General features: G+C 34.8%; 1 protein-coding gene across 5 annotated transcripts in view; it reads right to left on the minus strand.

Annotated features, from left to right (window-relative positions):
- The window catches only part of ANKRD17 (ankyrin repeat domain 17), a 167,848-nt gene that overhangs the window by 73,796 nt on the left and 70,935 nt on the right, over positions 1-23,117 (minus strand). For all 5 annotated transcript variants that reach the window (XM_040237045.1, XM_040237049.1, XM_040237048.1 and 2 more), the window contains exons 2-11: positions 20,655-20,808; positions 15,665-15,821; positions 11,084-11,231; positions 10,693-10,840; positions 9,292-9,525; positions 6,646-6,740; positions 4,475-4,712; positions 3,448-3,639; positions 2,955-3,088; positions 732-819 (exon numbers count right to left, since the gene is read on the minus strand). In XM_040237045.1, coding sequence (XP_040092979.1) covers positions 732-819; positions 2,955-3,088; positions 3,448-3,639; positions 4,475-4,712; positions 6,646-6,740; positions 9,292-9,525; positions 10,693-10,840; positions 11,084-11,231; positions 15,665-15,821; positions 20,655-20,808 — 1,588 coding nt within the window. The remainder of the gene's footprint in view (positions 1-731; positions 820-2,954; positions 3,089-3,447; positions 3,640-4,474; positions 4,713-6,645; positions 6,741-9,291; positions 9,526-10,692; positions 10,841-11,083; positions 11,232-15,664; positions 15,822-20,654; positions 20,809-23,117) is intronic.

Consider the following 23,117-nt stretch of genomic DNA (forward strand, 5'->3'; position numbering starts at 1 on the left):
AACTTCAGTACTTTTGATAAAAAAGAAATGGCATATATTGCCTTTTTAATTGTATATTGTCTACATAGTCTCTATCAATGTTGAATCAAAAGTAAAATCTCTAATCTCCTATACTGAAGTTTATGAAAAAGTTTCAGCTTGAACTTATACAGTAAATACCAAAGAGATAATTTAAAGTAATAATATGCTACTTTTGTTAATAAGGATGTTGGTTTTCAAATAGAATAAATGACCACAAACAAAAATGCATTTTTGGCGTATTTTTTCCATTTAAATTTTTAGCTTTTTTTGGGTGGGCTCTGCTATATTTATGATTACTTCTTTATATTTTACAAAGAAGGAAACTTAGGCCCAGGGAAATATAAATAAAGGAGAAAAGTGTCTTGCCTTCAAGTTAATCAGTGGCAGAAACTTGGCACAAAAATCCAGGTTTCAAGATAAATTATTACATAAACAGAACAGACTTCAAGTAATCTAAACCCTCATTTACATAGAGAAATTTTTCTTTATTGAAATGTTACTCAACAAGTGTATTACCCAGTATGACAACTCTTCATGGAATGGTTCTGTGCGTTGCAGGGTATTTATCAACTACCCACTCACAAAAATCTCAGTAGCATTCCTCCATCACATGATACCCACAAAATGTCCTTTACCTCTAAATCTCTTAATACCCAAGGGCAGGGAATAGACATCTCTGGGAAAAATATCACTACCTTACACAAACCTACCTTTACTAATTAGGAACTGAACAGTACAAACATGGCCAGCTCGTGCAGCTTTCATTAAAGGAGTTCTTCCACCTTCAGATTCATGCTCCTGTTTAAAAAGTACAGACTTATTTGATATTTAATTTCCAGTGAACAATTATTCTTTTTCATGAAAATCAAAAGGAAAAGAATTGGACTAATTTTGGAATCTAAATATATTAAATAACGTGCTCTGAAGTAAATCAAGGAATATATTCTTTAAACTATCTCAAATTAGAAGCATGCTCTTTAGAAATATATTAAGAACTGAAATTATATTCAGTGATTGCTATACCCTTATCTGAATCCATCTAGCTAATTTTTCCTTCTCTCTCTACAAAAGGGATTGTGGAACTTGAGCAATGAATGGCACTCTAGCACAGCCCTCTCCAAACAATCAATATTATCTCCAACCACTACAAGTAATTTTCTTTTCAGAAGTTTTTATCTTATCTGTATCAATTTCTAAAGTACACCACTCTCTTATATACTTCTTATTATTTCTATTTTACCTTACATATACAGTGATAATTTGAATATCTTTTTAATACTACCAATGACAAGATATTACTACAGATTTCTGGGTTTCAAAAGGATGGAGAACCGACTGCATTCTTGTGATTCAGATTATCAGCACAGGAAAAACTTTCAGGCCATACAGTATAAAGGTTTGAGAAAACTACCTTTTATAAAGTATTTTATATGTCAATCTTTTTACACTTACATCTGATGATTTTTCTCTTAAGTCATACACTAAGTTGTTTTAACTGCAATTAACTAAGCAAGATCACACTGCTGCCATGTTTCACAGTCACTGTGGTAAACACTGGAAATATAGCCCCTAAGCTGAAGTAGGTCAAAACCTAATAAGAGAAATAGGCACATAACTATAGCTAGAATATAACATGAATTGTAAGCTCTTCAAGAGTTGTACCAACACAGAGCCAAAAGAGACCACAACGGTAGTCTAATTTAATATTTTTCTTTCACAAAATGAGAAGTTAAATAAATTTTAAGAAACCAGTTAATTGAGGAGCCTGTTTCTGCCTGTGTGAGTTTCTGTTATAAACGATCAACTGCTACATGAAAACACACAGGTGCTCATGGTTTAACTAAAACCTACTTTTTTTACTCCCATACAGGTTAAACTGGAAGAATGCCTTTATTCCCCCACATAGAATTGCTTTATTTTTCCCTATCTCTCAGTCTGTACTCCTACTAATTTTTCCAACCGGAGGAACCTCTTTTGTTACATCATCATGGTATCTATCTTTCTAAACTTTATCCAGCCCCAAGCATAACATCTCAGATGACGTCTTCACAAGCTTTCTGCTTGTCCTTTCCCTATGACACCTCTTTATAATCTAATAATGACCTCAGTATTTCACCTTTCTCACTAAAAGTTATCTGAGGGGACTGCCCTGGTGGATCAGTGGCAAAAAAATCCACTTGCCTATACAGGAGACAGGAATTTAATCCCTGATCTGGGAAGATCCCACATGCCGCAGAACAACAAAACCCCTGCACCGTAACTACTCAGTTCGCGCTCTAGAGCCCAGGGAGCCACAATTACTGAGGCCTGTGCACCCTTGAGCCTGTGCTCCACAACAAGAGAAGCCACTGCAATGAGAAGCCCACGTGCTGCATCTAGAGCGCATCCCCCTCACTTGCCATAACTAGAAAAAGCCCAAGCATAATAACTAGAAAAAGACCCAGCACAGCCAAAAAATTAAATAAATAACTCTTTTAAAGCAAAAAAAGGTATCTGAAAGAAAATATTACTTATCTTTTTAACTCCTTTATTCAATAATGCTTTGAATGGTACAGGTACAATTTATTTCCTAAACTACAGTGAAATGCCCCTAAGCAATATGTGCCTTTTTGCGACAAAAATCAAAGAAACTTCTAAAAACAGTTAAGTACCTAAAAGAAAATTTGTACTAATTATTACCATATCAAACACAAAATTTTCCCCTTTTTGTAGGGGGTAAGGGGTATTTGACTGGATATTGCTGCTAACGAGGAAATAAGAATGGACACAAACAGTGTAGGGAAAAAATATGACTAAATGAATAAAAAATGGTGAAAAGGTGAACATAAAATTAGAAGTAAAGAAATACCTTTTGTCTACAGTCTCCACAGGATTTTAAGTTAATTTCTTGTCTTAGCTTTAATTATTAAGATTTAGAAACTGCCATGGCTTACCAGATCTGCTCCTGCCTGAAGTAAGACATCGGCTACATCAGTATGACCATTTTCACAGGCGTACGTTAGTGCTGTATCCCCTGTTGCTGTTGTTGCATGAACATTAGCTCCTGCAGTTGTGTTAGACACACAGCCTTAACAAAAGAATCATAAGACACAAATGTGGATACTGAAATTTCTTTTAGAGAAGCCATATCACCTCAGATTACACAAAATAGCCTTATTCATGTCTAGAAATAGAGGATATTGTCTGCATGTTTAAAAGCAAAAAAGAAAAAAACCAGAAACAGACTACTGCTTAAAACTAAAACTGCAGATACTTTGAACAGTGATAAGGTAAATTATTTACTCAGAATACACACAAAAATGTATCTTTTTTTCTACACATTCAGTGCATCATACATCAGGAGAAAGTTATTTGCATGGTAACACTGTTACTTACATGAATCATGCAAAAAAACAAAAAGTACCTCCCAAATGCAAAAATGCCTACCTGCAGCTAATAAGTATTTAACTAACTCCAAATGACCCTCTTGAGCAGCTTCCATTAAAGGGGTAGAACACCCCAGTTCTATATCAGCTCCTGCCTTAATTAAAAAGTCTGCCACTTCCAGAAAGCCTCCACAGCAAGCCAAAGTCAAGGCAGTTTCTTGAGTTTCTTCTGTCTGTGCATTGATATTTGCTCCTAAAATATATTGAAAGAAAGTCATTAACTTATTCCAGAGATAAGCAAAGAATGGTTATTTCCTAATAAACTATATTTCAAAAACAAACATTTATATTACTTTACTAAATGATAAAGTGCTTCTCCTCCCACTTCAAGAGGCAGTTAAAAATAAAGAAAACTATCAAAACCACATCCATGAGTCCATATTTGATATACACTGCTGGAATAAGATTCAGCCAGATGGAGTTGATACAAGTCATGTGGTTTAAGGACTTAGGAAAAATAAAACGTAGTCCCTTGTTATAAAGATCCAAAATAATGATGGTAAAGATGTTGATGAAAATAACATATAATATTTAACATGCTATTATTTGTCAGGCAATATTTAATGCATTTTACATATTTTTATTAGCTCCATTTTTGCAGCTAAGGAAATGAGATTAATTAACTTGTCCAAGGTCAGAACAACATTATCATCACTACTACCACCATCACTACACCTAACACTTAACTGGTACAATATGACAAAAATGTCCTAATAGCTTTATACATATCTATAAACTCATAATAATACTAGAGATGATAATTTTTAAGGCACAGAAAGTTAGAAATATATCACCTACAACCCTACCCCACCCCCAGTTTTCTGTTTTTATTCACACAGAACACAAAGGCTCTGAAAGTTCTTAAATAATAAAGAAGGATATTTAATTTTATTTAGCACAGTATGGGAGTTATTTTAGCACCTCATTATGAATCTACTGGAAAGATGAAATAATTAAATTCAACTTTATAAATTATCATCTTACATGTTATACATTTATGCCTTAGTGTCTTGATTGGTATTGGTTACCTTGGCCTAAAAGTAAAGCCACCATTTCTTCATGTCCTTCACGAGCGGCTTCCATCAGTGGTGTATAGCCTTCATCATTGACTTCTTCCAGGCTAGCTCCTCTTTCAATAAGCAAAGCTGCAAGTTCCACGTGCCCACCACATGCAGCCAAGGTCAACGGCGATTCAAATGAATCAGCAGGCATGTTCACTTGGGCACCGCTGTCAAGAAGCAACCTAGCTACTTCAACATGGCCATCCTGATTACAATGCAATTAAAAAAGTGAATCAGCACCATTTAAAAAAATCGTTAAAAATGCTTCTCAATTGCTATACAATGAAGTTCACTTATCTCAATTCAAATAAGAATAAATCTACATTTAAGAGTTGAATAAGCAAGTTGACCTATTTCTATTCCTTTAGTATTTATTGTAGTGGTAAATAGAGACTGAGGATATAAAATATGTAGAAAAATACTTCCAATCAAAAAACTTATTTACCAACAGGAAAAAAAACACAGTTAAGTACACAAAACAAAAGATTACTGTGAGATAACATCAATACCGAATAGTATAAGCTTAAGTGCTAAAAGGATAAAGTTTAGAAAGGGGAAAGTAGGATTTTCATAGGAATCTTAAGGACAAGCAAATTTCTGATTAGGTAGAAAAAGAAAAATGCAATACTTTTTAGAGTGGGGGAATTCCGCATGATGTATTAGTGAATACATCATGTACAACATGTACATGGTACTTCCTTTGTTGTTCACAATCAAATGCCAGTGAACATTAAGAAAAAGAAGTTCTCTCTATCTTCTGTCTCCTTTATCGGTCTCCCTTTCCCACAGCTTTCCTCCCTTTCCCACACTGTTGGCAACTCCACGGCTCACTTTTCCATTCTTTCTTCTTTTGATATACTTTTTCCTTGTTCATCACCTCACAGATATCTCACCTTCTTTCGAGCATGTCATGCCTGTTTTACCTTGGTACTTGCCATATTACACAACTTTAATGGTTTTATGACTATTTTACTTACTTGCTGTTACCATGCTGTTCCTTTAAGCTCAGACTTTTCTTCCTCCATAAGCAGTCAACTCTTACATTTCCTTCAAAGTCCAGTTTAAAATCTCAGTCTCATAGCAAGTCTCTAAACCTATGCCCTCTACTAATATCTTTCATTTGCTTATAACATTTAATTTTACTGCATGTAGAGTAGGTCCACAGAATATTCCATTTTAATTATTTAATCTACACATAGGTTGTTTCTCTAGTGGGGGTGGTGGCATAACTGTTTTAAGTTCCTTATCATGGGGATTTTACTGAGCATTTTACACACATTTTGTCATTTTGTCATTTAATCCTCAAAACAACCCTAGAAAAGGATATTATCCTCATTTTAACAGGTGGGGACTCTAAACCTTCCAAGAAAACCTGTTTGTTCAAAAGAATGATTTAACACTGGTATGGCAATAAGAAAAACAAAAATGGATTAAATGGCTACTTAATATTTTTCAAATTACTAATTAAAATTTAACATCCTTTCAATAATCATTCTCTGAAGGGAAGTTGAGACAAGAAACCAAATTAATTTGGGGTCATTTTATCTTTGGTATGTTTTCTCATAAATCTCTCTATAAAGTTATTATGATACATTTCTGTGCCACAAGTCATAAACTGAAATACAAAGTTTAAGAGTACTATTCTTATACATTCTCAAGAACGAACTAAAGTTCTTAAAGAAGGGAATTCGGGGTTGAGAAAAGACTACGACAGAGGAAGAATTATGTAACACAAACAATATTCTAATTTCAAATTTTTCATAAATTTTAAATTGTGGGTTTGATGAACATGTTTACTTTGTATTATGTACATACTCTTGTGGATTATGATCTCATCTTTAACATCCTTGATCAATCTGTCAGAAAGTCATTTTTTGCACCAATTATATAAAACCAGTATAGTTATGTGAGACCAAGAAAATGTAGGTTGTGCTACAAAGCTTCAGAAAGCACTCTGATAAAAGTTAGTGTGGTTCAACTGGCTCTGAAAACGACTGATAACTCAGATAGCTAAGGTTCTGATCCACGGTAAGTCATGATAAACAGAATCTTTGAACCCAGGGAAATGGCACTCATTATCCACTGGCTCTGTCTCTACCTAATATATAAATTTTAAGTATGTATATCACCAATCTTACCATGCAAGCCTCCATTAAAGCAGTGTGCATTTCATCTGTTTTATGCTCTTGATCTGCTCCTGCTTCCAAAAGAAACCGCACCATCTCTAGATGTCCTAAACCAAAAGTTTATAAGATTACTTAAAAATATTTTATTAGTCCAAAAAAGTAAAGTTATATTTTGAAAACTTGTATTTAACTTACAGTAATAAATATATCAGCAGAATACTAAAATCAGCTACAAGCCATCCTTGACAGCCCAACACAAATTATACAAGTAATCTGTGCTGTTCTACTCCTTACCCTTGTGCCCCAGAAAATGCTGCTACTAGAATCCTCGCTGCAGGTGAACAAGGTTGGCACTAAAATGCAGCACCTGGAATATCCCCTCCACAACCTTGTTAAGCCCAGGCATGTCACAGTTATTTATACTGTAGACTAAATTAGATTTTGTGAACTGCAGCCTGGGATGAAAAATCACCAATGAAGTTATTTTTATGAGGCAATGAGCTTTAAGTTTCAATAACAAACTCACAAGCTGTATGTAAGTTGGAAATTGCATATAAAAAAATATCCTTGAAACAACACCATTTATATTTATCCATTTAGATATTAACATATATATAGACACATACATATATATTTACATAGTTTCAAATAAACCATAAACTTCAATTCACATAATAATTACCTTATGAGTAGTTACAAGGATTACCAATTATATTTTAAAAAGGACTTCAGATACCATGTAAGAAACAACAGAAAAGTTACTAATTTTTTCCCCAACTGTATTTGGAATGAGCTGCAGTCAATTATCAATCAACTGGGAATAGAGGGAAGGACTGGATAGCGAAATCATAGTTAAAACTAAATTAACTTTGGTGAGTAAGTGTATCTGCCATACTTAGTTTTTGCTAACAAATTACATTTCCTTCCTCTCTGTCATTCTCCCTTCCCAAAGATCCACATCAGTGTTTAGTCTTGGCCTGAATTCTATCCCTTCCCCATCTCCTCCATGTCAATTTGTATCCCAGGAGACCTCACGAGAAATAGAGCAAAGTTAAGAGCGTGCACAGATCCCTGGAAGTAGTAGAAATGTTCTCCAGGAGCTCAGTTCTTTACCCAGTTTCTTTAATAAAAGCCTGCAAGCCCTAACCTCAGCAGGATGGGGCTACAAGCAAAGCAGAGAGGGAAGAGTAGTTATATATAACCCCATCTCAGTACTCACTGGCCAGGTGGCTTTCAGTGATAAAATGGAGCCAGTTTCGCTTTCAAACTATTTGTGAAAAGGTGAGAGAAAGCCACCCAATCAGCCTGCCCTAGAGGCTACCCCAAGGCTTAATTCCTCTCCTCACAATGAAGATCAACCTCTGCTTAACTACCAAACAGAAGTGGAGAACTAAGAGACCTCAGCTGGGCTTCCTAAGCACCCTTAATCTGAATTATCTGTAACACCAGATAATCAAAAGTCCTTGGGAGCCTATTTTAACATTTAACTTAAATTTTAGTCATTTAATTGTATAAGGATTATTTTAGCCATGTTTTTAAGTGAAATTATTCCAAAAGACCTAACAAAACTTTGGCTGCCCTGAAATAAAAAACAACATTGGGGACAACACAAGAGTGAGGGAATCAAAGTCCTGGGTGCAAAATTTAAGGAGACATTCACTCACAAGCTAGTGGATATGAAGCTTCAGCCACTGAGAGTGAGCGCTTCCTTAAATTTTGTATTTTGCCTTTCAAGAGCTTTTTCTTGATGCCGCTGGGTCAAAAATGTTATCACTTATTTTATGACAGAAACAAGACACAGCTGCAGATGGCAAAAAACATTGAATTGAATGGCTATGCACATATAGTATTTCATGAGATTTTCTTTTTGAAAAGTTTCTTTATTTATAGACATAAAGGTTGATTCTGAAAAATATATGGCCCTGTGGCTATCATTTTAGAATCCAGAATCTAAATCATAAGCTAGCTGAAGATTAAATATTTATTCAGACAATTATCTTCACCCCCAAAATAAGATATTTTACTCTGTTATCAATATTTTCAGGTTGACTGATGTCACTTAGAAGACTATGTTACTAACTCCTTTGTACAACTATATCTGGGCAGGTAGATTCAATTTTAACCAGCTCTTCCTTTATTACACGTGTTGATACTCTAAAAAATTGTTCTTTTGAATACAAACCCCCTCCACACCACTTATAATTTTTTTTTCATATATCCCCCCTTTCTCTTCCATTTTTCTCCTTCTTCATGAGAAACAGCTTACATACCTTCTTGTTAATAAATCGTTTTAGCTTCCAGTGCATTTACTTTAAATTTACAGCCTAAATACGTCTGAATTCAATAGGATCCTTTTGTGTAAACCAGGCAAAACACAAGCATAAACATTAAAAAGTACAATGCATATTAAAATTATGTTTCTGATAAAAACTGGATCAATTACTATTTTTCATTGACAGTATTTATAATATTGAGTATTTTTAGAATTATATAAACTTCACATATTAAAAACTTTTAACCTCTGAAATACTTTAAACACTTTTATTTATAACATACTACATACTATTACCATCTTTTATTTTTTAAGTGAATAACCATACTACATTCATGAGTTTAAAAACTTCATTTTTTTTAGGAAAAAAAAAGTTTTTACTGTACCTTTGTAACAAGCTAATGTAAGGGCACTCTCTTTAAATTCATTGGAATGCGTATTAATGCCAGCCCCATTTTCTAGCAGCAATCTGGCTACTTCCACATGTCCAGCACTTCCAGCTTCCATAAGAGGAGTATGACCATTTTCATTATGGTCCTCAATACTAGCACCGGATTCCAAGAGCACCTTTACAACATCTACATACCCTCCAGCACAAGCATATGTAAGTGCTGTATTGCCTATTTTAATGAAGAAAAATAGACATTCAGATAAAATAGCAAAATAAAACAGGTTTATTTAGTATCAAAGAGAAAACTGACATCAGTTCAGTTCAGTTCACACATAGGAGACTATAAAACCTTAATAAATTTAGCTATTACACTTAAGCATACAATTCTTTTCTTTATTACATTTTATCTTACTGAAACCAACTCCCTTTTTTTTCCATTTCAAAATCAGGGTTAAACACATGAGGAAAATCATATACACTTATCACAACTGTAGAGTTATAAAAAGAACTGAGCAATTCTGAAACAAACTTTTCTCATGAGAAAAAAGTCACATTCATTCTAATTTTAATCTGAGAAATGTTTCCCAAAGTGCATTTGTTCTTTACATTGCAATTATTCATCATATATAGATATACCTCATTCTGGTCCTTTTAACCATATGTTGGTTTTACTACAACTTTAAACATCAATTAACTGGTAGTCAAAGTTAAAATAATTTCAAAAACATTCCCTCTTAATGATAAAAACTTCCCATGTTAAGAGGGGGGAAAAAACTTCTGGGTAAAATAAGGATTCCTAAAACCTCCTCAAATCAGAACCTATAGACCTTTAAAATTATTTAAAATATTTAATAAATTTGAAAATCTTGCATGAAGGAAATGCACAAAATATATTTTCATATATTTTAGAGCTTTGATACAATTTCATCTATGCCCAAGTTTGAAAGAAAAATTGATTTAGATTAACATTCTGTCTCTGGTGGAGCATGTCTTTGTTTTCCTCTAGGCCACAATTTAATACACTAGACAATGACAGACCTACCTTCTGCTACATATCCTTCTTGTTCTTCTCCCTATCTTCCCTTCCCTTCTTCCCTGACAAATAGAAAACCTGGGTTTGGGAGGTATAGCCCATACTTCTTCATTTCTAAGAAAATGGTCCTTCTAACCCAGTGAGTGTTTAATATAAAAGAACCAAGGCCAAGACAGCCCTCATACACAAAACAGGAGATATTTCATTCAAAACACACTGTATATACTTTAAGCCTAATGCACAGATGTACACAAATCTGCAGTATTGAAAACTGCAAAAGCATCACTAATGAGCACTTTCATCTGAATTAATTACTAACAGAGGGTGTTAAGATTTAAATACTGGAAAAGAGGTATGCATAACCTGTTGAAGACTGTGCATTGACATCAGCTTTATGAGCTAGCAGCAACTTCACAATTTTGACATGTCCTCCATTAGCAGCAGCCATTAAGGGTGTAATGTCACCTTTGATCCCCCTATCTTCCACATTCGCATGCATTGCCAACAAAACCTTACAAAAGAAAAAGTTGAAACGATATTAGAAAATTATATATTTCTTGAACATACGTTTACATTAACACCTACCTAGTCATATTACAGAAAAAAGCCAATAAACAAAAATTATATCTAACAAAACTATTTCTTGAAATGAGCCTGATGGTTGATTTCATTTTATTTCCTTAATACACAGGCCAAATTTTGACAAACAAACAAACAAAAAAAATCCTGTGAGGTTTATTTGGATAATACAAACCTGTGCAAGCTCATAATATCCAGCAGAACAAGCTAAACAAAGAAGGCTCTCCCCTTCCTCAGTATGTTCATTTACACTTCGCCCTTCAATGAGTAACTTTCGCACAGCATTTACATCTCCTTCTGAACAGGCTTCTGCCAAACTGCGGCTATTAGGAGAAGAATATCAGGATGTAAGAAAATAAAAAATTGCCTGACATTAAATATTGATTTTTGAAGTTAATCTGGACAGTAGCACTAAATATGATTATTTCAATATGACTCATAACAAAAAGAAAATAAAATGATTCATTCACCGAGTGGAGTGGGTAGCCACTCCCTTTTCCATGGGATCTTCCCAACCCAGGGAAGGAACCCAGGTGTCCCTCATTGCAGGCAGATTCTTTACCATCTGAGCCACCAGGGAAGCCTGAGTTTTTAAAATCTACATATAAAACTCACTCAATTAAAATTATCAACATTACAAATTGTTTTCAGTCATGTAGCTGAAAGACAGTCTTATTTACTATTTGTAGGGAAAAAAACACAAAATTTAAAACATAAAATTGTATAGAAAATCACATGAAAAAAAAATTGAGTTACTACTACAGTTCTGTTTGCAAAGCTCAGCCACAAGAAAAATTTTATAAAATTTAATGAAATGGGTAAAATTTCACTAATTATAAAGGCCTATCTGGGTTCTACAATTAAGTAAAAGGAAATGAGATAGGACGTTTTGAGCATATACTTTGGACTAATCTATAAATAACTATGGTGCTGGAGAAGACTCTTGAGAGTCCCTTAGACTGCAAGATCAAACCAGACAATCCTAAAAGAAATCAGTCCCGAATATTCATTGGAAGGACTGATGCCAAAGCTGAAGTTTCAATACTTTGGCTACCTGATGCGAAGAGCGGACTTACTGGAAAAGACCCTGATGCTGGGAAAAACTGAAGGCAAAAGGAGAAGGGGATGACAGAGGATGAGATGGTTGGCTGGCATCACCGACTCAATGGACACAAGTTTGAGCGAGCTCCGGGAGTTGGTGATAGACAGGGAAGCCTGGATGCTGCAGTCCATGGGGTTGCAAAGAGTCAGACATAAATGAGTGACTGAACTGAACTGATAAATAACTGATAAGCAGATTCTTTTTTTCCGAAGTATTTACTTATATCATCACATTTTGGGGAAGGATGAAAAACATGCAGGTAAGGCAAAGGCTTAATTCAAGCAAAAAGGAGAGTCAAAGAAGTGGTGGGACAACAGAAAATTATACTGAAAGTGTAAATTTTTGCCCTTGTAAATTGCCCGTAAGAATTTCAATTATGGACATTTCTAAAGATTCTTTCACTTACAGATAAAATTCATTCTTAGCAAAACACTAAATCAAAGTCTCTTAATTAATATTCTATTTAAAATAAACCTCAATTCTTACAGCTTCTTATTAAAACATGGCCCTGTCACTTTAATTACTATAGGCCTTTCCCATACCCCTACTATCACTAAAACTCAGTTTCAACATCATCCTTGGCCATGATTATGGTAAAGTCTCCTAAGCAGTCTCCCTGCTTTTACCCCTGCTCTCCTCCAGGCTCTTTTCAATGATGGTACCAGAGAGATCTTGTTTAAAAAGGAAGTCGATCATGTCACTCCTCTGCTCAGAATCCTCCACCAGCCTCTAACCTTACTCAGAGTAAAAGTTAAATTCTTATCCTGTCCAGTGGGAGGATCTCATACTCCTTTTACTTCTCTGGCTTCATCACCTACTATTCTCACTCTTACTCTTTCCACTTTAGCCAAGTTGGACTTCATGTTTTTTATTAAACATGCTAGTTCAGCTGCAAGGCCAAGATTTACGTATCTGCTATCCCCCTGACAAGAGAATTTCCTTCAGGCACAGATCATTGCCTTTTCTCCAGGAGATCTTCCCAACGCAGAGACTGAATCTGGGTCTCCCGTGTTGTAGGCAGACGCTTTACCATCTGAGCCACCAGGAAAAGTCCCAAATAATTCGATGTTATCTATTTCAAGTCTTTGCTAAAAAACCACCTTTTTGTGAGGAGATCCCTGATTACTCTATTAAAAATGCAACATGACCTCCAACCTCAAACACTACCTTAGCACTTTTCCATTCAATGTTTTCTACCCAAAGTCCCTTGGTAACTGTGCTGACCCTTGCCAAAGTGAAAGTCTTAAACAGCACTTACTAAGTTTCTCTCTTAATCTTGCATTTTACAGGCACTGACAGTTTCTAGACTCAGTGTTCTCTATCACCTTTAAGTAAGTTCAGGACAAATCCCTCCCACATGACATTTTCTGTAAAAAAAAAACACACTCTTTTCTCCCTTTCAGGTGATCTCTCATTTTTTCTTTACCCCTCAGGCACAGATTCTCCCCTATTTTCCCATTTGAACTTTCGCTCAATTTCCTTAGATGTGTTAGCTTTAAAACAGCCTTTCAGGAACTACTCTAGCAATAGCTGAAGTTCAGAACTTCCATGCAAAATGTATGTTAAATTTGGCACATGGGTCCACACTTAACTAATGTAAAATCTGGCACATAGCATCACTGCACTCCTCTCTGTTTCTCAAACTTTGCTGAACAAATACGACTGTCACAAACATGCTCTACTGTTTTGCTGATCACTTCTAGTACTTTCAATGCCAAAGAATCAATGACTCTTTATTTTTCCTATTTCCCCTTTGAACTATACTCTCCAAGGTGTTTAAAATCTCTTCTCTTGCCAGTCTCAGAAGGCACCACATTAAAAAACATCTAAAGAATATCAATAATATTGTAGGCTAGTAAAACTGCATGGTAACTAAGGAACAGAACCTGAGGTTAACTAGAGTCAATCAATGAGAAGGATGATAAAATAAATTAATAAAAACTTAGATGAATGAAGACATAGTTAAGACAAACAGCAAATTCACACTCTTGCTAATATTACATAACCTCTCCTTCAGTCTTAAAAATACTATTATACAAAAGACAATTCTTGAATGTTATTTTTTATTCTCTAAATTCATACACAAAAGAATATTCCTATTTCTTCAACTGTTTAAAGGAATTGGCTAAAATGCAGTTGACCCCTGAACAACATGGGGGTGAGGAATAACCACACTCCACTGAGCTGAAAATCTGCAAATAACTTAATAGGTAGCCCTCCATATATGTAGTTCCTCTGTAACTATAGTTCCTCTATATCTTTGTTTCTGTATCTATATATTCAACCAACCACAGACTGTGCAGCAGTACAGTATTTATTATCAAAAAAGTCCTGTGCTGGGAGTTCCCTGGTAGTCTAGAGGTTAGGATTTGGCAGTCACTGCTGTGTCCCGGGTTTAATTCCTAGCCAGGAAACTGAGATACCACAAGCTCCACAGTGCAGCCAAAAAAAGAAAGAAAAAAATAAACCTGTGTATAAATGGACCTGTGCAGTCAGACCTATGTTGTTCAAGGGTCAACTGTAAATAAAATGGCTTAATGGCTTCTTTTTAACTAAAGAAAAAAAAAGAAGCCTTTGAGGAATCAAGACAGTAACATGTTATAATGGTTCTTTTCCAGCTGCTTCCCTGGCATTAAATTTTTAACTATACTATCCATAATTGTTTTATATACAAGATGACATGATTTTTTTTTTATTGCATAACATCATTAGAAAAACTTAATAGGCCAAGGCACAAAATATTTACTGAGTTCTTACTAAATGTGAAGTATTATATAAAAGGAACTACAGGACATAGAAGGATGACATCCTTGGAACACAATCACATTCAAGTTATGGAAACTAGATCTACAAAATTTTTGAACATTCAAAAACAAATAACCATCCCTTCAAAATGGTCAGAACTATGCACATGAATGGAGAAGGACATGGCAACTGACTCCAGTATTCTTGCCTGGAGAATCCTATGGACAGAGGAGCCTGGCAGGCTATAATCCATGGGGTCACAAGAGTCAGACGCGACTTAGCGACTAAACCATCACCACCACTATACACATGAAGTGGGCCTCCCTGGTGGCTCAGACCATAAAGAAACTGCCTGCAACGCAGATCAGGGTTTGATCCCTGGGTTGGAAAGGTCCCCTGGAGAAGGTAATGGCAACCCACTCAAGTATTCCTGCCTGGAGAATTTCATGGCTAGAAGATCCTGGCGGGCTATAGTTCATGGGATATCAAAGACTGGGACAGACTGAGCAACTTTCACTTTTTTTTTTTCTCATGCACATGAAGTAGAAAATGGTATGACTAATTAGAAACCATTGACTTATCAGGAAAACATTAAAAAAAAGAAAACAAAATCTAAATCAGCAACAGGTCTTTTATAACATATTGGCTTTGAAGTCAGTTTTGTAGTCAGACAGATAGGGGTGTTCTGGCTCTGCTACTTGTTATTTATTTGATCTTGATTAAGTTACTTCTTTACAGTTTTTCATAAGTAAAATGGAAATAAAAATAAAATCTATACCTAAGGTTTTTTTGAGTATAAACAAGGTATAGTACAGTGTCAGGCACAAAATATATGCTCAGTAAATGTTAGCTATTTTTATTATCTTTAAGAAAATGTTTTTACACTGATCACAGTAGAAATATACTTACTTGTCCGACTGCCCTGCATTTGCTGTGCTTTCAGCTCTCATACGAGTAAGTGCAGCAGCAGCTTCATCCAACGCACAACTAACAGATGACGTCAACCTCCGAAGCACTTCAGGATCTGCAAAGGCTTTACCATCAGCCGTAGATAATTTGCCTATTCCTATTATATTATTTTCATACCAATTTGGATATACCCAAAAGGAGAAACAAAGCAAAATTCAAGTTACTTAACCATTTATGTTAACTTCCAAATGATATAGAGGACAGATATATATTGCCTGGCTAAAATCTTGGGAAAGCACTGTTCTCCAACTGTCTAATAATCTTACTCCTTTTATGTAGTCCATACATGCTCAACTCTGTGACTCTCTGGTTGTAGAAATGGGTCGCTGGTATATGCTGGAACAACTGGGTATCCATAGAGGTGTGTTAGACATTAGAAGAAGAACCTATGTTTAAAGGTTGCCAAATCGCCAAACGCTATTTAGCCACTTTTATCACCATAAGGAGAAAAAGACTACCCAAAACAAGTCAATATAGAGGAGAGCAGAGAAATACAAAGGAGATATTACTGATAAAGTTATATTTGGTTCATTGATTCTAGCAGTGCCAGAAGCTAGCATACTTTTGGTATGTGGCCACTTTAGCTTAAGATTATTTAGTTGGGCTACTACCACTTGTGACAAAAAAATGGACTGAAAAGACATTACAGGCTACATAAAAGATAACCAACCCGTGAGTATCTATTTGCTTCAAATTACAACTACAACTTAATACACACTCAAAATCATGTCTAAAAGCATCATGTCTAAAAAAGACATTTAGAATAGCAAATTTTTTTGAAAATTTCAAAAGCAGAAATGGTTACCATCTACATGAGACATAACTTGTTGCTATTCTAGATATTACTATAAAGCAAGCTGATCTCTAACTTAGTTACTATTCTAACTCAGCAGTGCTTAATACAAGCTGCCCATCTGTGAAGCCTTTCAAGAGTTCAGATGTTGAGTTCTCCTATATCTAAAGATATAATTCAGGTAAAAGTGAGGCCTAGGGATCTACATATTTTAAAAACTCTAAGAAGATGCTGATGTACAGCCAGGATTTGCGAACCTTTGCTCTAACTTGAAGATAAAATATCTAATGTTTTAAGGGATATTAAGGAACCCCACTACTTAACACATGGTTCATAAACAAAAAGCATTACTGTCATTTGGCAGTTTGTTAGAAATGCAGAATCTCAGAACCCAAAATTACCAACTGATAACCTACATTTTTAAAGAAGACCCCCAAATTATTCAAATATCAGTTTTAAAACAAACTATTTAACTAAGACAAAGACCAAAAAGATCTCCCAAATGATGATAATAAACATATTTGAGCATATTTCAATAGTGGAAGGGCTCAAAAATTCCATATAAGTTTGTGTTTGAAGTTTATAAAAAGTTTACATGCATTTGCTTTTCTTTCTGAAAAATCTAAGATATGAAATATAACATCTTATGGAATAAATCTGGCAAGAAGCCTTTCTGATTTTAGATGTAACAAATGTAAGGAGCAATCAAATTTAGTGTCTGCTACAATCAAGATGTACAAAGAATAAAAACAGTCTTGGTTTAATAAGACAGATACCTACTGTATAATTCCTATTACTAATACCAAAAGCCAGCTATAGTCTAAACCTGCTATAGTAGTATTTAGTCAATAAGACATCTGTGGTTAGTTAGTTAAATATCCTAACATTATTAAGACCAAGCTTACAGATGCATTCTCACAGGAGAGAATTAGCCCCAACATTTTAGCCAGCTCTCACCAGCTACTTAACAACTGTTTGTCAATGACAGCAAAAGAAACATTAAACAAGAGAATAAATAGAAAGTAATTCCCGTTTTAAAAAGAAATAACATTGAGAACAAAATATTCTATATTAAATTTTTATGGACTTCTTGTATCTTCATATCTATTTTATAAAAATAACTAGGAAGTAACCTAATATATAGCAACTTTTCAAATAAATAGTGATTGAAAATTAATCTCACCATTCTGGATTACTATGATCTTTTTTACTAGTCTTATTCAATTATTAGATATTAATCAGTTGACCAGATTATTTTTTCCAAGTTAGGACATTTAATCAATTGAACAACAGAACCATATAACTTCAGAGAAAAGGTGAATTAAAAGATTAGATTTCTTATTTCAAGATTATTTTAAGGTAATTATTTCTGCCCTTTTTCTTCTTAGAACTTACTCAGAGGAAAACTAAAATAAAACAGGAACTTCATCTTTGATAAAACTAGAAGATATTTGTAAATCAAAGCTAATATTAATGAATACAAAGTAAAGAGGAGATGTAACTGACTGGACAAAACAAAGTAAGCAGAAACATAGATAATTAAGAGAAATAAGGTGATAGGCCCTGTAGCTATATACAGGTTCCAGGTACAAGGGCAAGGTTTGGGTTGGAAAACAGAGAGACTGGCTGAACTCCTATGAGGAGCATTTAGACTCCATCCACAAACTGCACAGCAGATGACTGTTCTCTATATAAACTAAACCAGAAAGACTCTGGGCTAGGACACATCAAGTATAGATGAAGAAGAGAAAATACTAAACTGAAAATGAGGATCAGATGAGCATATGCATGATCAACAGTGAGATCCTTGGTCCCCTTTCTACTCTCAGCTCTCAGAACGCTGGCAGCCAGCATTTCTATTTCACTAGACAAAAATGTGTGTGTGTTGTGTGTGAGTTGCTCAGTCATGTCCGACTCTTGGACTGTAGCCCACCAGACTCCTCCATCCATGGGATTCTCCAGGCAAGAATACAAGAGTGGGTTGCCATTCCCTTCTCCAGGGGATCTTCCTGACCCAGGGATCAAACTCAGGTCTGCATTGCAGGCAGATTCTTTACCATCTAAGACACCAGGGAAGCCTAGACAAAAACAGGCAAGAAATTAAACAGCCACAGAGAAAAGACTTAAAGATGCTGACATTTGGGGTTTCAAAGAAATGAAGTGGCTTCTGTACAATCATTGGTATACTAGGGATTCTAAAATGTTCCCAAGAACACCCAGCTCTGGTGTACGCGCTATATATAATCTTTGGGACTGTGAATTTGACAGATTTTTATCCTCACGATTAGCTTCACTGATAGCTCGGTTGGCAAAAAATCCGCCTGCAATGCAGGAGACCCCAGTTTGATTCCTGAATCGGGAAGATCCACTGGAAAAGGGATAGGCTACCCACTCCAGTATTCTTGGACTTCTCTTGTGGCTCAGCTGTTAAAGAATCCACCTCCAATGCAGAAGACCTGGGTTCAATCCCTGGTTGGGAAGATCCCCTGGAGAAGGGAAAGGCTACCCACTCTGGTATTCTGGCCTGGAGAATTCCATGAACTGTATAGTCCATGGGGTTACAAAGAGTCAACATGACTGAGTGACTTTCACGTTCCCTTTTCCCATGGAATAGCTGACCTGAAGATAACAAGGTTATCTGGGTGGGCCTGACCCTATCAAACATGACCCCAGGAAGAGCAAAGAAATTTCTATAGCTGGTTGGAGAAAAGAAGTCAGAGATTCAAAGCACAAGGATTCTACATGCCATGCTGATATGAAGATGAAGGAAATGTGGACAGTCTCAAACAGGTTTGCTATATAGGAGAGCAGTTCCAGTTGACAGTTTATACAAATATCAAGATCTCAGTCCCACAATTCCAAGGAACTGAATTCCACTACTAATATAATAAACTTGGAAGTGAATTTTCTTCTATAGCCTACAGATGAGAACTCAGCTTAGCTGATATCTTGATTGTTAGCTACTATAAAGAAAATGGGAAAAAAATGGGAATAAACACAAAGATGAGAAAACCAAAGCGACTATTAGCATTCTATAAAAAGGAATTCTATCTCCAAAGATAGCTCCTTTCAGCTGAAATCTACTTTCATGTAGCATCTTTAAACCTGGTTTTGCCTCTTCAGACAAGAGAAGACAAACAGCTCTCTTATATTCAATTCAAGTCTCTTCATCTTCAGGAGAATCATTCCCTGTTACTCTTATGACATATTTTTAAATAATTTCACAATTTTCATTTCCCTCACTTTACAAGGTTTTAAAAACAGTCTATGACCCCAAAAGTGGAAGGAATTATACAGTCAATTTTTATTATTCATGGTAATTATGTTCTGTAAAATCACTGGAACACTCAATTAATGAATACTCCTCCAAAAGGAAATATAGGGCTAGGCGCCTGAAAGACTCTGGCCTGAGCATCTGCATTAACCAGTCAATAGGTAAACTTGTTTCATGTGTGTTTTTAATATACTATACTTGATTCTTTAACACTGAACTCACAGGCAACAGCACTGTAACTCGAGCTGAAAAGGCTTTTCTAATACACCTATTTTCTCCACAAGGCACATCATAGACTGCTCACATTTAGAACACTAGAGAGCACCTCAGCATTATACTTGGGAGCCATTTTAAACAGTGAAATTACCAACAAAAGGCACAAAAATGTGGAAAATGTAACCCAAAGTAGATTGTGGAAACGACATTTGATTATGAGAGCTGACACAAGAAGGCAGACAGCATCATCTCAGCAGAAAACATGCACATAGAATAAATCAAAATTTTCACTGTTCTGTGCATTTCTATGAAAGACAGAAAGTGCTGTGAGTATTAATATGGGGATATAAATATATTTTATAAAGTGGATGAATTTGCAAAAATGGAATTCAAGATGAATATAAACTGACCGTATATGAAGTTTCTGCTTATAAGGTTTACAGTAACCTGTCAATTGTATTCTGTCAATAAAAACGTGCTTTCCTGAAATGTTCCATGTAATTCTCCAGCAAGTAATCCTTAACTTTTATGAACAGTCTTACACTAAATATCTAAGATCATACCTTTATAATAACGAGAATTTTTAAGTCATATGAACCTTGGAAAATTAGGTAGGCTTATTATACATGTAGAGTTTGCAGACTTACCTGCAGCCTCTAGTAAAGCTTCCAGTCTAGCTTGTGTTTCTGGATCTACTGTCCTGAGGTCTGCACCATCAGCGGTACCTGACAAAAGTAACTTGGAAGCCGTTTCCAGCATTGGATTTTCCAAATCATCTTGATCCAAAATGAAAGACTCCACCTAGAAAACAAATACCAAAAATGGAAGGAAGGGACAAATGAAAGGAGAAAAGGAAAAGTGGGAAGAGAAACAGAAGAAAAAGAGAGAGAAAAATATTTTAATGTCAGTATCAATGATAAATACAATGCAATCCTAAATAATTTCAATGGAATATATAAGCCCACAGTTCAAAGTAGAAAATTAAATTTGTAGAATATTTTAAGAATGTATTATTCATATCATATGTATGATATTTGTTTTCCTTACTGAAATCATAGGTGTTCGTCTATTTTCATGGGGGAAGAGTAGCGCATGAGGGAAGTTATGATGTAAATACTTAGCTAGACATGTCTGACTTCAGTAGAAGACTTAAATCAGCTGTTCTTAAATCTTTTGTTCTCAGGACACCCTTATACACCTATAAAGTACTGTTCTGCTCCCAAAGACTTCCCTTAGGGGTTATATTTACCAATATTTACCGAATTCAAAATCAAACTACAATATCAAAGTGTTAGTCGCTTCAGTCATGTCCAACTTTGCGACCCCATGGACTGTAGCCTGCCAGGCTCCTCTGTCCATGGGATTCTCCAGGCAAGAATACTGGAGTGGGGTGCCATTTCCTTCTCCAACAATATCAAAAATCACATCATTAATATCACTACTGGTTTCATTACAAAAGTTTTTAAGTACTGCAAAGCTGTGAAGCTCAGGCAAATAAAATTTCTGAAATTCTTATCTGTGCCTCTAAGCTTAATTTCATCACTAATAACAAATACTGACTGTTTTCCTTAAAGCGATAGGCTCACTTAGATCATTTTTGAGAACACTGCCAAATGTCTTAACTTTGATAGATATAGTGTGTCAGTGGTAGCGTTTTACGTGTACTTCCCATTTTATCACATAACATTAATAGGATACGTAATCACATATGGAGATTTCAAAAAATTAATATTTACTGCTTTATCAAATTATTCTTCAGGTGAAAGTGGCTTTTTAATTTTATAACTCTGAGATTTTGGTAATGATAAATACAATGATACTAGTATAATTTGATGCCATGGCCTTAAGAAGCCAGCAATTTTACCTACCATTGCTTTTGTATCATCAGTGCAAATACATCAACCCAATAAAAAGTCAAGTAACATATTAGTATAGTGATGAAAACAATTTTGACCTTTTGAACATTCTTATTGATTTCTGAGAACTTGAGAGAGCTGCAGATCATACAATGAGAACCACTGATACAGTAACATATACCAGACTCAATGAATAGAAATGTAAAGAATTAGAAATAGCAGCTCTTAAGACTTCTAAGGGAAAAGTTTTATTTTGACATCCCTTGTCATAGTGCTACTTAAGAATAGGTAGAAAGTTTTTTTTTTTTTTTTTAGTTTGCTGATAAAAAGGTGATAGTTATTATATAAAATATCCCTAACATAATTGGGTAAAATTTATTTCACAAGTTTAAAGTACTTTTAACACTGTAATAACTAAAATGAAATAAATTCTTAACCAATATAACATCAGAAACTCTATATCATTCCATCTTTGAAAGTCACCTGTTTAGCAATCAGACATAAATCCTATTTTTAATCTATACATATTCAATACTGAATGTTAAATTTGGGGGGGATAATGTTTCTTTCAAAATTTCCCTTAAGCTAATACAGTTTAATATGAAATAATATTTCATATTTCTAATATTTCAAATATAAATACACAGAGAATATTCTGAAAATAATCTCTAAATCTTTGAAAACTTTCCAAAACTTTGCTGTATATTAACTTTAAAAATCTGTAACAACTGCTATGATGGGTAGGATATTAAAATAAACAACTTTTTAAATAAACTTTAAATTATTTCTAAAGGAAGCAGTGAAAGCCTAAGTGTTGTATATTAGAAAGTGGACTTTTCGCCATGGTTTGGTCATAGAAATATGTGATTCAAAATTATAGCATGGTAAAAACTATGTCTTTTTATCTTTAACCATGGTTCGGAATATGAGTCTTTCTAGAGAAAACACTGCATCCCAATGATATTTTCTCTGTTAAAGTATCTACAGGTTTTCAATACAATAGAAGACAAAAAAAAAAAAAGAGTAAATAACCATGAAAAAAAATGTACATAGGTAAAGTGAACAGATGAAAAATTAAATATTTCAAATTAATGTTTTAGAAAACAAAAGGTATCAAAGAGCAGTGAAAGTGTGTTAGTCACTCAGTTGTGTCTGACTCGGTGACACCATGAACTGTGTAGCCTGCCAGGCTCCTCTGTCCATGGAATTCTCTAGGCAAGAATACTGAATTGGGTAGCCATTCTCTCTTCCAGG

Source organism: Oryx dammah, unplaced genomic scaffold (genome assembly GCF_014754425.2).
Source record: "Oryx dammah isolate SB20612 unplaced genomic scaffold, SCBI_Odam_1.1 HiC_scaffold_3, whole genome shotgun sequence".
In the NCBI taxonomy this organism is placed as follows: domain Eukaryota; kingdom Metazoa; phylum Chordata; class Mammalia; order Artiodactyla; family Bovidae; genus Oryx; species Oryx dammah.